We start from the raw sequence: 16,276 nt of genomic DNA on the forward strand, positions 1-16,276 counted from the left end.
ATGCAGCAAGCCAAGGACAGACATGTGGGCAAGAGAGCAGGGTAAAGGAGAAAGCACATGATACCCTGGACAGGAATATTCACATTGAATTCTTTTAGCTTTGGTTCCTACAGGCAGCAGTTTGGCATATAGAGGCTGGAGGCTTTTCATACTTGTTAGTCTTAGAATACCTTCTTTCCTTTAACATAACCTCATTTCCTTTATACAAGTTTCTCTCTTAATATAAATCCCATTGTTTCAATATGTCTTTGGACTTTACCTTTCTAATGATAATTTTTCATAGTACAAATTTCATCAGGGAGCTTTGGGAAAAATAAACACACTGTTTGGCTCCTGGCTAAGTGTAGCATTTCACCCTCTCTTTGAAATTCACAACTACTTGAGATTTATCTCGAAATGCAAATTTTCCTTTTGCACCTTACATTCTAAGACTTCAGCCATGTTTACTTATTTAGCATTTAAAACCTAGCTTCTCTTCTGATATATCAAAGTCTTCAGACCAGCTGTCTTTAATTCAATTAAGTCACACACACATTATCCAGACCCCATTATTCCTACTTTACAATAAATCCCAATAACATTATAAAAAATTATATTTCCATGACACAGGCAAGAGAAGGTATTGGGTGGGGGGTTGGGGGTGGGGCCAGAAATATGACTCCATCCCTCACCCTGAAACCCACGAACAATGCACACAACTTACAATGCACACAACTTCAGGAAATACCTAATTGGAAATTGTACTGAAATGGATTCTGTAAAACAAGATTCAAGACTGCTAACTGAGGAAGAGGGAAAAGAGCTGAAAGTAATTGACTTGTGGTGAGACTTTCTTACAGACAGCTTGTGCATCAAGTGATTCCCTTCCTCCTCTCAACCAGGACAGATCATGTATTTTTAATGCGCAAGCTGAAGGGGATTTTCTTTGCGGTAGTAAATCCATTATGTTGCAATTCCAAAATGGCACTTTGCAGCTACAATTGTCATTTCTGTTGCAAATTACAGCAATACAAAATATCATGATGTTTAAAAAAAAACAGAATGCCTTTATTCGCATGAAGAGCATGACCTCGTTACATGACCAGCACTTCCCAAATGCTCCTTTAAAATCTGGCTACACCCAGTCAAAGTAAAGATTAAGTTGCATGTGCTGACATTTCAGTGCAGTAACGATACTGATTGGTGGTAACATATTCATTACATAATTACATCATAATGTTAATCTTGATGAATTCCACAAAAAGTAACGGTCAGTTAGCATCATAATCTGCCCAGATTTCAACTGTAGAAACTTAAAATAGAATACAGTTATGCCCATTTACTAATTCAATCTACTCTCAGTCCTATCAAGTGTTATTTTCAATCCTTGATAACCTGAACATTTAAATTTATAAATACCATTAATAAACTCTCACGCCCATGGGAAAGCCATGGTCATGATTTAAAAAAAACGTTTTTCTCACTGAAGTAGTATGTTTTAGCAGCCACTCAAAATACATCCTTTCACCAAGTCTCTTTTTTGTACTGCAACAATTTTTGTGTTGCATGATGTTCATTGTTAGCTAGTTCCCAAGTGTTTGGTGTGTACTCTTGATAAACCAACAGCTGCAGGAAATTCCAAGCCCTCTTGTGAAACAAAACTGACAGAATGCCATCACTCTATCATGCCAAATAAGATTCTATGGTCCATGCGTTTCCTGCTACGTAACTACTGGGATATGAAATTCAGTACTATCAAATATTAATGGTCTCTTTGGTGGGTCTGGGTCCTTGTCAGCTTTGTGAAGAAGTTTGAAAAGTCCTGTTCCTATGTTCATTGGAATTCCCATGATAATGCACTCTGACACACCTTTAGAGACAAAGGGAAGAAGTCAGTGAGTGGGATGGAAGTTGTTAGAAGCACAGAGAATGAAGATTGAAGTAATAGTCACGGTATTAATCAATAAAATTAAGCTCCAAAACTACAGGGCTAACTTACCACAGACTGAGTCCGTCTGTCCAAAGTATGCAGCATCAAAGAGATGATCTGCAGTTTTCTCAAACGAGGCCAACATCAGAACACTTTCCTTCATTTTTGCCAAGCCAAACCGGGTTATTCCCAATACTTCACCCTGCACAGTTCAAGACAGTATAATGGGACATACATTTAACCCAGCATTAAATGGTTTGCAACTTAATTCTGGTTTAACATACAGAGACAAATGTTCAAAATTGCAAATGTGAAAACTAAACATTTCTTCAAATAATTTTGGAAATGGCTACAGATCCTTATCTTGGGAAGGGGATGCGGGGGAACCAAGCGAACGAGTTGAGTGTGCGTTACATAAACACCAATAAGGTAAAATGGAATGATTTTAAAATGAAGTATTTTAAAGGACAAAGAAAATTTTACCTCTGTTTTAGAGATTTATTTATCTCCTCATACTGCTTTAAGGCAAAGCTGGGCACATCCCTAAAATGTATCCTTCCATTACAATGCTTGAACTTTGCAGTAAAGGATAGCTATGTGCATATTGCATCTCAACATCTGTTTGGGGCAGGCAGGGGCTATTGAAATCCAATCTACTGATAACTTCTCGAGTCACAGGCAAAGCACCTTTTTTTGCCTTTGCTGCTCTTGGCAATTCTGGGAACAGCCAAAAGGCACCAGACAAGGCTGTTTCTAGCCAGACCACCCGGTCTGCGGCTGAGTGGACTAAAAATAATTGTTCTGCAGTGAATGCTTCTTGTTCTGGGAGCTACAGATTCTAACCTTGTACGTCATCAGGTCTGACAAAAGCATAACATGTCTCCTGTCGATGCTCATGCCGTGATTTTTCATTGTATATTGGATCTCATGGATGATGGTGGATCGAGCTCCTTCAATACCCAATGTCTTCTCTACCTGCAAACAATTTCAACACAAGAACTTAAAAAAAGTCAACATTTCTACTTTTCAAAACATTTTCAAGCAAGCTGCTAGCTGGAACAACTGGAAAGATGGGTCAATCCGAACACGGTCCATTACATCAACAGAGAATGGAAGGTTATGCAAAAGATAATTGTGATGAAATCTATTGGTTTATTCAGCCTCACCTTTGAAGAAGGCTTGTGTGAGTGAGCAGCACCAATAATTATTCAGAGCGCAATAGGAAAAAAATCCTTCTTACACAAGCACGTAAATATCATACACAAATATTGCCATGGGCTATAGAAAGAATCAGAGGGTTGCGTTTTTCCTGCTATCTATAAGAAAAGTTCTGTGTTACAAACATGGTCGTAAATGAGGGAGATCACTATTTTAGCTTACTCATGCAGAAAAAGACCCATTCAAATCATCTTACCGAATGCTGAATAAGGCTTTCACCTCCGCTATACAAGGTAAATCATTCACGAGGTTCAAAAACTCTACATGAGTCATTTCTGACATTTGCTGCAAACTTTCCTCTTACTACTTCTAACAAATGTCTTCCAGTGTATCCTGGGGTATACCCTCAAATATGGCTCTGGATTAATCTCATTTATGCCATTTAATATGTTAAACTAGTAAGGCCTTTTTAAATTGCTTCCTTTCAAGGGTAAAACCAACCCCAGTTTCGTCAGTATTTCACCACCAATCAAATCTGCTTGCTAGGAAACACAACAGGTTGATCTGTGTGTGCCTTGAGCTCCAAAACTGAACAGTGTTTAAGATTTGGTCTGGTCTGACCAAAGGTTTTTTTTAAACTTTTTGGCTTTAAGTTCATGTTTTAGCAGCTATTTTTAGATTTATATTGAATTGACCTAACAATATAACTAAAACATTTGTTGCTGCTGCCTGACAGCAATGTGACATGATAATTGCTGAATTTACAGTCATTCCCTCACTTCCTTCTGTTCCATAATTCATTATTTCTGCACTGTTCATACCTGCTTGTGATATCCATTTTTCAAACAATGCCTTACATTGACTTGTATTGAAATTCATCTATCATTGACCTGCCTAACCAAAGAGATATCATATATCTACAGACAAATATTCAGACGAACACCCCCTGGTCTGGTCAGTTGATCCAACTAGAATATTGATATTATATCAATGTTATGGAGAGGTATAATGACAGTAGTGATGAGATATGAACTGTGGTGGTAAAACTCTACTGGAACAACTCTGAAAAGTTAAATTCAATAACAACTTGGAAAAAAGAGCTCAGACATCGAAAAAAAACTGCTCCAAAGATAGCTCAACATTGTTGCACTTAGTAAACTATTACACTGAAGTGTTCTTCTGAAACTCTTGAGGGCATCGTAGCCTTTTATCATACCGCTAACCATCATGTATTTCTCAACTTACTGAATGTAAATGATTGACTCAGTTATAATGTGACTGTGATAGTACATTTGTTGGGCCAGGTTTTCATTATTTCGTCACACATTCTTTTATCAGTTATTTTGATAGATAATTAATCCCGTGTCTGACTAAGCCTCCCCACAGGAACTTGGCCAGGTAGCCAAGTGTCACAGCAAATCAGTGCCCCAAAGTGGTGACATGGGATGATAGGACACAACTATGTGTCTGTGATTCCCATAAAATGAACGTGTGATCTGTCAGGTCAACAGGAAGACACTGACTGATGGACAGAAGGTTCCACACAGGAGAGAACACAGATCCCACAAACAGAAGTCACTCCAAAATCCTTCTGGATCTTTTCCCAGCACCGAGAACTATCATTTGCAAAGGCCATAGGACTAACATCTGCAAGTGTGTATAGATGCATACAGCAAGACAGATAGTATTAGTATATTTTCTAAGGAATAAAGTGGGAAGTATATTACCTCATAAGTATTATTTGATGTTGTGTGTGTTCCTTTGACTCCATGAGTTGCCATGACAGCACGCAAATTGTCACCTTCCACTAACAGCTTGTACTTCTCTTTTCCACCTTGCTCATCAATATGAATAACAGCCCTGGAGACTTCTGGAATACCCTGTACAACAATCTGAAACATTTCAATTTCGTTAGCTGGACTCTCCCATGCTGAGCCATACATTTAAAAAAGATGAGTGAGGCACAGAAACCAGTTTAAATGCTGAAGACACTGCTCCAAACAACAATTCCAGCATGGTCAAATGACACAAAAAATTATGGAATTTGACCAAAGAGCAGGAACTTCTTTCCCACATATTGAACTAAATACGGTTACAGCACAGGAGGCCATTCAGCCCATCACATCTGTGCCAGCTCCCGCTACCATTTTGCTACCCTACTGATTGCTGGCTAACATTATATCTCCCCATTGTGTTACTGACTGCTCTGGGCCCGTCTGAAAACAGTGCAACACTAGAGAGCCTTTTCTCTCCAACATCGTTTAGTTACTTCTTTTAGTTCCTATAACAGCAAGGTACACTTCATGCCTACTTACAAATTTGCTTCTCTTTCTTAGTTTTGTTTGATCTTATACAGGGTGATAAAGCAGCTACATCCAAAAAGTTAACATCTATTCTCTTTGCAGATGCGTGCTGTACATTTCTAACTCTTTATTTCACCTTATTCATATCAGTAGCTGATGTTCAGCCTTTCAATCAATCTTACCTTTGGCAGCTCCTCTTTCAGATATTGAAGAACATAATACATTGAACTTTTGCTATTTTCTCGCGGCGTGACACACACGACTGCTTCACCATGAACTGCAACATCGCCTGGTTTCACTCGTAGTTTTGATGTGCAGATAGAGTACCTCACAGTTTCTGCATTCACCTTGAAATCAGGATGTCAGAATAAAATTACTTCCTTAATCATTGTCTCTAGGAAAGAAGTGGAGGTAAGAAAGCTTTCTGAAAGAGAGGGGTGATCCCAGTGCATTCCCTATTTACCTCTAGTCTGAGGAGTCTGATTCTTTCCAGGGAGAGCTTGATGAGAATGAAGCAGTCATCGGGCAGGAAAACTTCTTCAATATATTCTGAAATCTGTAAGATGAGTAAATTAGAATAATTTAGACTAATTAAAATAAAAAGGCTTGCATCTAGTTACATATTTCAGTTAACGCAGATCAAGTCTCTTGCATTCCATAAACTGCTTCCAATAAACTAAATCAGTTCCACCAAGAAGCAGATGTTTTTGTTTTTATTAGTCTCCCCAGTTTAGGTATGTCTTCACAGGTGCATGGACAATCTGACACTATCCCCAACTTTCCCGCTTACACACAACCTGCTGCTTCAAAGCTCAAGTAACTTATACTTAATGCAATAAAACTTACCAAGGTGCTTCACAGGGGCATTATAGAGTAAAATGCCGAGACACGTAAAGTGATATTAAGGCAGATGGTCAAAAGCTAGGTTTAAACAGGTAGGTTTAAAGAAGGAAAGAGAAGTAGAGAGGTGGAGAGATTTCAGGAAGGAATTTCATAGCTTAGGGCCTGGGCACCTGAAGGCATGTTGTCAACAATGAAGCAATTAAAATTGGAGATGCTCAAGTGGCCAGAATTATGCAGATTTCTCAGAGGGTTCTAGGGCTCGAGGAGATTACAGATAGGGAGGGACAAGGGATTTGTAAACAAGGAAGGGAATTCTAAAATTGAGGCATTGCTTTATTGGCAACCAATGTACGTCAGCGAGCACAAGGGCAATAGGCGAACAGGACTTGGTGCAAGTTTGGATATGATGTTATCCAAGTTTCTTCCACTCAAGTTTAGAATATAGGATATAGGAGGCCAGCCAGAAGCATGCTGGAATAGTCTAGGCTAGTGGCATCAAAGGCATGGATGAGGGATTCAGCAACAGATGAGTTGAAGCATGGGTGGAGTCCAGCGATGTTACAGAAATGGAAATAAGCAGTCTTAGGATAGCCTGGATGTGTGGTCAGAACTTAACTTGAGGTCAAATATGACACCAAGTTTGCAAATAGTCTGGTTTGCCCTCAAGGCTGTTGCCAAGTTATTGTGAATATTCTGACCTGCTCATAGTGCATGAAGTAACAGTTCAATGTTTAAACCTGGCATCAAATCAAATTGATTTTGACTGGTGGCCACGGTATAATTTTCTGCCAGGGTCTTTGAACAAGGCAGTGCAAGCAGAAACCATCTGAATAATTTAGCCCTATACTATCAACAGCTCTGGGTAATTCCAGGGTCTTTACAAAAAATTCCTACGCTCACTATGTTGTTGAAATAAACCCCAATACTATAATTAATTTACCCATGTCAGAAGCAGGAGCCTTGTAGGAATGGCAACTATTGAAATAATATTTACACAGGAGGCTTGTGAACCATTTCTCAAGCATGTAAAGGTTGACCCAATTACATCACAGATGCAACCAACTCAACTTATGATGTGATTTTTTTAACTCTGCAACTGAGAGACCACCATTTCAGAAGTTCTCATCGGTGATCCAAATAGCCTGACAACAACCCAAACAGACAAGACAGCCATTAGTAATTTGAGTATTAATGACAGCACTTGGCAATGCACTGGAAGGATGACTCCGATCAATAAAATAGCCTTTTATCATCCTGGAGATCTAGGTTCTTTGCTTTTTAGGAAACAACATCATGGGCGATCAAATCCATTTCACCTTAACAAACCTTAATTGAACAAGATGTCTAAATGAGGGTGCTGCAATCTTCTCACTTTTCATCAGTAGTGCATTTGAGTGTGTAGAATGCCTCTGGCGTTTTAGCAGCTAGGTAGTTCTCTCAGGTGAAGGTTATTGTGGCCATGATTAAGGGGCATCCTGTAGTACTGCAAAGGATTACACAGAATGCCTGGTGCTTTATCACAGTATTATAATTTTACAGATAGAAACTTATCATTCCAAACCAACTGCTGCATATGCTGGCAAGAATGCAGGTGAATGAGAATTTAACCTGAATAGTGCATGTTTTCAATTGATTATAGAGATTGACCTACTTCTCCTAGCAGGGTCTTTTCAATTCTTCCTTTTACCAGTCGAGCAAAGTCAGCATCATCATCCTGATCAAGATGTGCTGTAATAATTGGGGTGCTGCAAAATAAATTAACAGGTTAACTACATGTTTTGAATTCAGCTAGTTGAAGAAAATATGGAAAAAAAAACTTACCCATGATCAAGTAATTATATATAAATGGTCGTTTGGTAGTAAAGAACTTGAGTATTGCTGAAAAAGACATTGCGTTGAAGCTTTTCATCTTGCATTCATCAGGACATTGGTATTCTTGTGATTGACCTGATGAGTGCAAGACGAAAAGCTTCAGCAAAATGTCTGAATATTTATAAAGAGATAGTAGTCTGGAATTTAAAGCAATGCAACAATTGACTACCTTTTAGGAAATGTATATATTGAATCTGAGGAACTGACAGTCACTTGAACTTGCTTAGTTTAAGTGGGGAAGTTCTGGCAATTCTTGACTAAGCTGGCAGATATAGTACAGGCATTGACTTGCTCCTCTGTCTAGATCGTTCTTTTGGCTGAAATGAGGGCCACATCCAGAGTTCCATGCATTAATCCACAACTAGAACATTCTGACTCCCATCTTGCCCTCATCTTTTCCCTATCCCTTAACCTCTCTCCTGCAAACCTGAAAATGAAGTTGTGTAGGAATAAATATCCATGCAGGAGAAAATGGACAGAACAAAATCAATGATTAGCTTTTTAAATTATATTCGGTTTGAGTGAGCCATGTTTAAAAAAAAAGAGTTGTAAATGGATGACAAATCATCCTCATGGAGTACCAGTTGATATTAACTGTAATTTAAAAACTTGAATAGAAGCCGATTTAAAATTAAGACTAGCCCTCAACATATTATAACTAAAACCTTGCAGCGAAACACAATCATATTTAGATTTACCTTATAGATTTTGATGCATTAATAATTTCTTTTATTCTGGGTACACCCAGAGTAATATTCATGGAAGCTACACCAGCAAAGTGGAAAGTCTTCAAGGTCATCTGTGTGCCTGGCTCTCCTATACTCTGTGCACACAAGGCACCAACAGCAGAACCTGGCTCCATCTGCGCTCTTAAGGGGGCAAATTTCAAAGAGATCAGGATAAATATGCAAACGATCATAATAAATATAACAGTGACTTCTGATAAATGATTAAACTCTTGGCAAAGTCCAAATACTATCTTTTTTTTAAATATGCTCGAGGTTTCAATTTATCAACACAGAACAATAAAGCTAAAAGTGTGATCAGAAGTAGATAACTGTTTCCAGAGATAGTTTTGTCTGATCAGATTTTGTTGTAAGGTTTGACCCGAAATAAACTGATTCACATTCAGTCTCACGCTCTATTTAATGTGGCAGTCATTTCTGTTCTGGTCTACAGAATAATAAACACAGGAAGTGGCCATTTGGCCCACTGAATTCACTTCTACCACCCTGTCGGGCTGTGCATTCCAGATCAGAACAACTCATACATAAAACAATATATTTCTGCAGTTTGCTTCTGGTTCTTTTGGAATCACCTTGAGCATGTGTCCTATGGTTACTGAAACTTCTGCCACCAGAAGTAGTTTCTTCTTATTAGCTTGACCAAAGCCCTTCCAAGTCTTTGAACACTGAATAACTCCTTCATCTTTTCTGTTCTAAGTACAGCATCCTTTATTTCTCTGGTCTTCTAATGTAACTGAAATCTTTCATCCCTACTATATACAACAGAATTCCATTGCTCAGGGTTAAAAACAGAAGTTATTGAAAAAAAAGGTATTGTGCTTAACATCTAAAGTGCTTGTGAAGACTGCCCAATCTTTCTTAGAGGTTTGTGCTCTATTTGCTGGTGGTAATATAAACTCCACTTATCCATGACAACTTCAGACACACACCCTACATAATCATAACCTTACCTTGGATGATAAATTATCAATTCTAGCTAGTAAGGCCATCGCAGAACACATCCTATTTCCACACAACACAAAACTTCCCCACAAAACAGATTTCACATCTGATACAATTCTCTGCAGGGTCTAACTGGTATGCACACTTTTGATCAAATAGTAAAGTTTACAGTTGAATCTGAATCAGAATTAAATTGCTTAGGCTGAAAAGTAAGTTTACGGTGTTGGCCTTGGCTCAGTGGTAGTACTCTCACCTCCAAGTTAGGGAGGTTGTGGGTTCAAATCCTCAAAATTACAAAATGAAAGAACTCGTTTGAAAAAGGACTGCTCCTGCCTTTGGGCAGTTTATGTAACAGGACAACAGGATGAAGGGCATCCAACAGAGGGCGCTGGTGAGAAGTGACTGAAGCATTCTGGGAGAAGTCAGCGCAGTCACCACGACTCAGGAGGGAATCGAGGAGAAGGACTCTTGCACTCAACATTTGAAAAAGAGCGCGGATCTTGAAGGCAGGTCAGTTGAAAAAGAGTGCGGAGATTGAAAGTAGAAGGAGGGGAAGCTGAAGAGGAGCAGCCAGCCTGTGAGCGGCCAGTGAGCGAGTGGCCCAGTGAAGGAGTGGAGCTTTGCGGCTTTGGCTCGAGAGGCTTAGGCGAGCAGAGGCTGAGTACGAGCTTGCTCCCAGTGGGGTAGGGCCGGGTAAAGTCCTTTAATTAAATTAGGAGTAGGTAATGGAGGCAGCTGTTGGGGCAGTTGAGTGCTCCGAATGCAGCATGTGGGAAGTCTGGGACAGCACAATTGTCCCTGATGACTACACCTGCAAAAGGTGCATCCAGCTGCAGCTCCTGAGAAGCCGAGTTAGGGAACTGGAGCTGGAGCTGGATGAACTTCGGATCATATGGGAGGCAGAGGCAGTAATAGACAGGAGTTTCAGGGAGACAGTCACCCCTAAAAGTCAGGAGGCAGGTAGCTGGGTGAATGTCAGGAGAGGGAAGGGGAATAGACAGAAAGAGCAGAGCACCCCTGTGGCCGTTCCCATCAACAATAGGTATACCGTTTTGGATACTGTTGGTGGGGACGACCTACCAGGGACAAGTTGTAGTGGTCGCGTCTCTGGCACCGAGGTTGGACCCTCAGCTCAGATAGGAGGAAGGGGAAAGAGGAGAGCAGTAGTGATAGGGGATTCGACAGTTAGGGGGACAGATAGGAGGTTCTGTGGGAGAGATCGAGAATCCCGGATGGTCTGTTGCCTCCCTGGTGACAGGGTCCGCGATATCTCGGATCGAGTTCTCAGTATTCTCAGGAGGGAGGGTGAGCAGCCAGATGTCGTGGTCCATGTAGGGACCAATGACGTAGATAGGAAGGAGGAGGAGGTCCTGCAAAGAGAGTTTAGGGAGTTAGGTGCAAAGTTGAAGGACAGGACCTCCAGGGTTACGATCTCAGGAGTGCTACCCGTGCCACGTGCTAGTGAGGCTAGAAATAGGAGGATAATGCAGCTAAATACGTGGCTAAGGAGATGGTGCAGGAGGGAGGGCTTCATGTTTCTTGACAATTGGGCTCTGTTCCAGGGAAGGTGGGACCTGTTCTGACGGGACGGTTTGCATCTGAACTGGAGGGGGACTAACATCCTTGCGGGTAGGTTTGCTAGTGCTGCTCCGGGGCATTTAAACTAGATTTGCAGGGGGAGGGGAACCAGAGTGTTAGAGCAGATAGTGAGGTGGAGGAGGATAAAGGTCAAGCGAGGAATGCATGTATAGACAGAAATCAAGGGTCCGTACCTGATAGAAATGTTCTCAGGTGCATCTATTTCAATGCAAGGAGTACTGTCGGAAAGGCAGATGAGCTTAGGGCGTGGATTGGCACGTGGGATTATGACATTATTGCTATTAATGAGAATGGGTTGCAGGTGGGGCAGGACTGGCAGCTCAATGTTCCGGGGTTCCGTTGTTTCAGACGTGATAGAGGGGGAGGGATGAAAGGGGGAGGAGTGGCATTACTAGTCAGGGAAAATATTACAGCTGTGCATAAGCAGGATAGCCCGGAGGGCTCGTCTACAGAGGCCATATGGGTGGAGCTGAGGAATGGGAAAGGTGTGACCACACTAATAGGGTTGTATTATAGACCGCCCAATAGTCAGAGAGAATTGGAGGAGCAAATCTGTAGAGAGATAGCAGACCGATGTAAGAAACAGAAAGTTGTGATAGTAGGAGATTTTAACTTTCCACATATTGACTGGGACTCCCATACTGTAAAAGGGCTGGATGGCTTGGAGTTTGTCAAATGTGTTCAGGAAAGTTTTCTAAATCAATATATAGAGGTACCAACGAGAGAGGATGCAGTACTTGATCTTCTATTAGGGAACCAGACAGGTCAGGCGACAGAAGTATGTGTAGGCGAACATTTTGGGTCCAGTGACCACAATGTCATTAGTTTTAAGTTAATTATGGATAAGGATAGGTCTGGTCCTCGAGTTGAGATTCTAAATTGGAGAAAGGCCAATTTTGTGGAAATGAGAAAGGATCTAGGAAGAGTGGATTGGCATAAGTTGTTTTCTGGCAAGGATGTGTTCAGTAAGTGGAAGGCATTCAAAGGCGAAATTTTGAGAGTGCAGAGTTTGCGTGTTCCTGTCAGGATTAAAGGCAAAGTTAACAGGCATAGGGAACCTTGGTTTTCAAGGGATATTGGCGATCTGGCTAAGAAGAAGAGAGAGGTGTATAGCAGGTATAGGCAACAAGGAGCTAATGAGGTACTTGTAGAGTATAGAAAGTGTAAGAAAATACTAAAAAAGGAAATCAGGAAGGCAAAAAGACATGAGGTTGCTTTGGCAGATAATGTGAAGGTAAACCCGAAGGGTTTCTACAAGTATATTAAGAGTAAAAGGATAGTAAGGGACACAATTGGTCCCCTTGAAGATCAGAGTGGCCGTCTATGTGTGGAGCCTCACGAGATGGGGGAGATCTTAAACAGTTTTTTTGCATCAGTATTTACTCAGGAAACTGGCATAGTGTACAAGGAAGGAAGGGAAACAAGCAGTAGTTTCATGGAACATATAGAGATTAAAGAGGAGGTGCTTGCTGCCTTACAGCGAATAAAGGTAGATAAATCCCCCAGGCCTGACATGATATTCCCTCGGACCTTGAGGGAGACTAGTGTAGAAATTGCAGGGGCCCTGGCAGAAATATTTAAAATGTCCTTAGCCACAGGTGAGGTGCCAGAGGATTGGAGGGTAGCTCATGTTGTTCTGTTGTTTAAAAGAGGCTCCAAAAGTAAACCAGGTAATTACAGGCCAGTGAGCCTGACATCAGTAGTAGGTAAATTATTGGAAGGTGTTCTGAGAGATCGGATATATAATTATTTGGACAGCCAAGGGCTGATTAAAGATAGTCAGCATGGCTTTGTGGGTGGTAGGTCGTGTTTAACGAACCTTGTAGAGTTTTTCGAGGAGGTTACCAAGGAAGTAGATGAAGGAAAGGCTGTGGATGTTGCCTACATGGACTTTAGTAAGGCCTTTGACAAGGTCCCACATGGGAGGTTAGTTCAGAAGGTTCAGACACTTGGTACCCATGGAGAGGTTGTAAACTGGATTCGAAATTGGCTGTGTGGGAGAAGACAGAGAGTGGTAGTGGATGATTGCTTCTCAGACTAGAGGTCTGTGACTAGTGGTGTGCCTCAGGGATCTGTACTGGGACCATTGTTGTTTGTTGTCTATATCAATGATTTGGATGATAATGTGGTGAATTGGATCAGCAAGTTTGCTGATGACACTAAGATTGGAGGCGTTGTGGACAGCGAGGAAGGCTTTCAAAGCTTGCAGCGAGATCTGGACCAACTGGAAAAATGGGCCAGAAAATGGCAGATGGAATTTAATGCGGAAAAGTGTGAGGTGTTACATTTTGGAAGGTCAAACCAAGGTAGGACATACACAGTAAATGGTAGGGCACTGAGGAGTGCGGAGGAACAAAGGGATCTGGGAGTTCAGATACATAATTCCCTGAAAGTGGCGTCACAGGTAGACAAGGTTGTAAAGAAAGCTTTTGGCATACTGGCCTTCATAAATCAAAGTATTAAGTATAGGAGTTGGGATGTTATGGTGAGGTTGTATAAGACATTGGTGAGGCCAACTTTGGAGTATTGTGTGCAGTTCTGGTCGCCTAACTACAGGAAGGATATCAGTAAGATTGAGAGAGTGCACAGAAGACTTACTAGGATGTTGCCGGGTCTTAAGGAGTTGAGTTACAGTGAAAGATTAAACAGGTTAGGACTTTATTCCTTGGAGCGTAGAAGAATGAGGGGAGATTTGAAAGAAGTTTACAAAATTGTGAGGGGTATAGACAGAGTAAATGCGAGTAGGCTCTTTCCACTTAGATTAGGAGAAATATACACGAGAGGGCATGGCTTTAGGGTGAAAGGGGAACGGTTTATGGGGAACATTAGGGGGAACTTCTTCACTCAGAGAGTGGTGAGAGTGTGGAACGAGCTACCATCTGACGTGGTAAATGCGGGCTCACTCTTAAGTTTTAAGAATAAATTAGATACATGGATGGGAAAGGTCTGGGGTGTTATGGACTAGGTGCAGGTCAATGGGACTAGAGGAATAATATTTCGGCACAGACTAGAAGGGCCGAATGGCCTGTTTTCTGTGCTGTAGTGTTCTATGGTTCTAACATACGCCAGCTTTTACAAAATCAGCTTGTGTCTGTAAAATGGTTCAACATTTAAAGAAAAAGTTCTTCAAATAAAGCAAAACAGAAGATTTAGCAGCTAAAGTTGCAATTGTACCCAGGGAATACTTAATACAAAATAGCGCGTGCAATGCAAACTATATTGTTAGAAGGTGAATTGGTGAAAATTTGCACCCAAAACAGAACCTCAGCCCTGCACATTTGTTTCTCACCTCATGTACTTGTCCCTACAGGTTTCTAGAAATTTGTCTACTTGCGTTGGAGTAATTCGGTCCAACTGGTATAGTACTCGAGGCTAAAGAAACAATTGAAGAAGTAACAATTAGTTACTAATTGAAGGTTGGCTAAAAAATCTAGCCATACACATTTGTAAAAAACACTCCGTTAGTGCAAAGCAAAAATATTTTACTCAGTTCTCTTAATGCTGAAAATTCCAAAGATGCAACTTCAGCATTTGAAATATTGCATAATTGAGATGAAAGATATTCTCCTCTTGCCTGCATATTGACAAATGCACTATAAACATTTATTAAAGAATGCAGTATTAAATCTAATACCTCAGTAGTTCCATTGTCATTAATGCCGTATTTGTCTCTAGTTTTCTTGATCTTATCAGAAAAATCCTTGATAAAATTTCTGATTGCCTAAAGAAAATAGAACAGTCAGATTCAATATTCAGAACATTTTGTATGAAATTTATCATTGAGAGTGCTGAATAGCAAAATATATTCCCCAATCAGAGCATATTTTGCAGGTTTAGAATACAGAGATATTCCTGGAATGTTCACATTAAAATTCTATTCAATTCCAAGGTGATCTGTAGAATATCTGATTAAAATACAGTTGAGTCCTGTGAAGTAGGAGTCATTTTTGTACCTGTTATTTCATGCATTAATGACACATTACACTCACTAGTCCAAGCTCAATGTCATTACAGAGAACCTGTATGACAGAGGTTTTTAAAAAGTTGTTTCAGGATAGACTTGAAATTGGTAATCTAATCTAGTGAAATCTGTTTGTGTTATTTCTTCTTCTAATTTTACTTCTTGATATAGTCTGTCAGAGTTGTCATTTCCCTGCCTATCCAAGAAATCTAGAGATTCTGAGGCAGCTGGTGGTATTTTTGGTGAGATCAGCAGAGCAAGGTGTTCATTATTCACCCAGGTATACCATGTCCTGAACTGCTTTTTGGTCGTTTCAGCTCATGGGGAGTGTGGGTGTAGCTGTGGAAGCTGTCCTTCACATGAGGCCCAAGAAAGATTATCTGGAGAAGCCTGCGTCAAGTTCTTTAAAGCACACACCATGCTAGTCAATACATTCAACATATTCATGCATTTCCACTCGCAACCAAGCAGCTGAAATTCCCAGCTATATTCATTCCATCTAGAAATAGGAGACAGAGTTTTTACAAAGGGATTTCACTCTGATTGGCAGGGCGTGACAAGCGGTGTCCCCCATGAATCTGCACTACTGCCTCAGCATTTCACCAAACATATCAATGATATAAATGAAGGCATACACGGGGTGAAATCGGACATTGGCAGGGATGCAAAACAGGCAGCATTGCATCAGTCACCCATTATATTTGGCTTCAATAGAACTAGGAATCAGCGTGTCATAAATGGGAGGCAAAGGCAATTTTGATTATTTTAAATCCTCTGCCCGGGCCAATTTTAACACCCCCACCACCCCGACCGGTGTATGCCTAAGTTTGCAGATCATACAAAGTTAGAAGACACAGCAAGTTATTTAGGTGGGAGTAAGAAGTTACAAAGGGAAGTAGACTAAGTGAGTTGGAAAAACTGTGGCAGATGCATTTCAATGTGG

General features: G+C 40.7%; 1 protein-coding gene across 2 annotated transcripts in view; it reads right to left on the reverse strand.

The window, feature by feature from the left end:
- Positions 1-1,020: 1,020 nt before the first annotated feature.
- Positions 1,021-16,276, reverse strand: part of polr3a (polymerase (RNA) III (DNA directed) polypeptide A) — a 60,619-nt gene continuing 45,363 nt past the window's right edge. The window contains exons 22-31 of one of the 2 annotated variants that reach the window (XM_078531023.1): positions 15,007-15,093; positions 14,662-14,744; positions 8,784-8,954; positions 7,865-7,958; positions 5,834-5,926; positions 5,553-5,717; positions 4,795-4,959; positions 2,753-2,884; positions 1,979-2,111; positions 1,021-1,849 (exon numbers count right to left, since the gene is read on the reverse strand). In XM_078531023.1, the coding sequence (XP_078387149.1) occupies positions 1,701-1,849; positions 1,979-2,111; positions 2,753-2,884; positions 4,795-4,959; positions 5,553-5,717; positions 5,834-5,926; positions 7,865-7,958; positions 8,784-8,954; positions 14,662-14,744; positions 15,007-15,093 (1,272 nt within the window). In that variant the 3' untranslated portion in view covers positions 1,021-1,700. The remainder of the gene's footprint in view (positions 1,850-1,978; positions 2,112-2,752; positions 2,885-4,794; positions 4,960-5,552; positions 5,718-5,833; positions 5,927-7,864; positions 7,959-8,783; positions 8,955-14,661; positions 14,745-15,006; positions 15,094-16,276) is intronic. The other variant, XM_078531024.1, reaches the window with a different exon arrangement.

The sequence above is a fragment of the Cetorhinus maximus genome, chromosome 27 (assembly GCF_964194155.1).
Source record: "Cetorhinus maximus chromosome 27, sCetMax3.hap1.1, whole genome shotgun sequence".
NCBI classification, from domain to species: domain Eukaryota; kingdom Metazoa; phylum Chordata; class Chondrichthyes; order Lamniformes; family Cetorhinidae; genus Cetorhinus; species Cetorhinus maximus.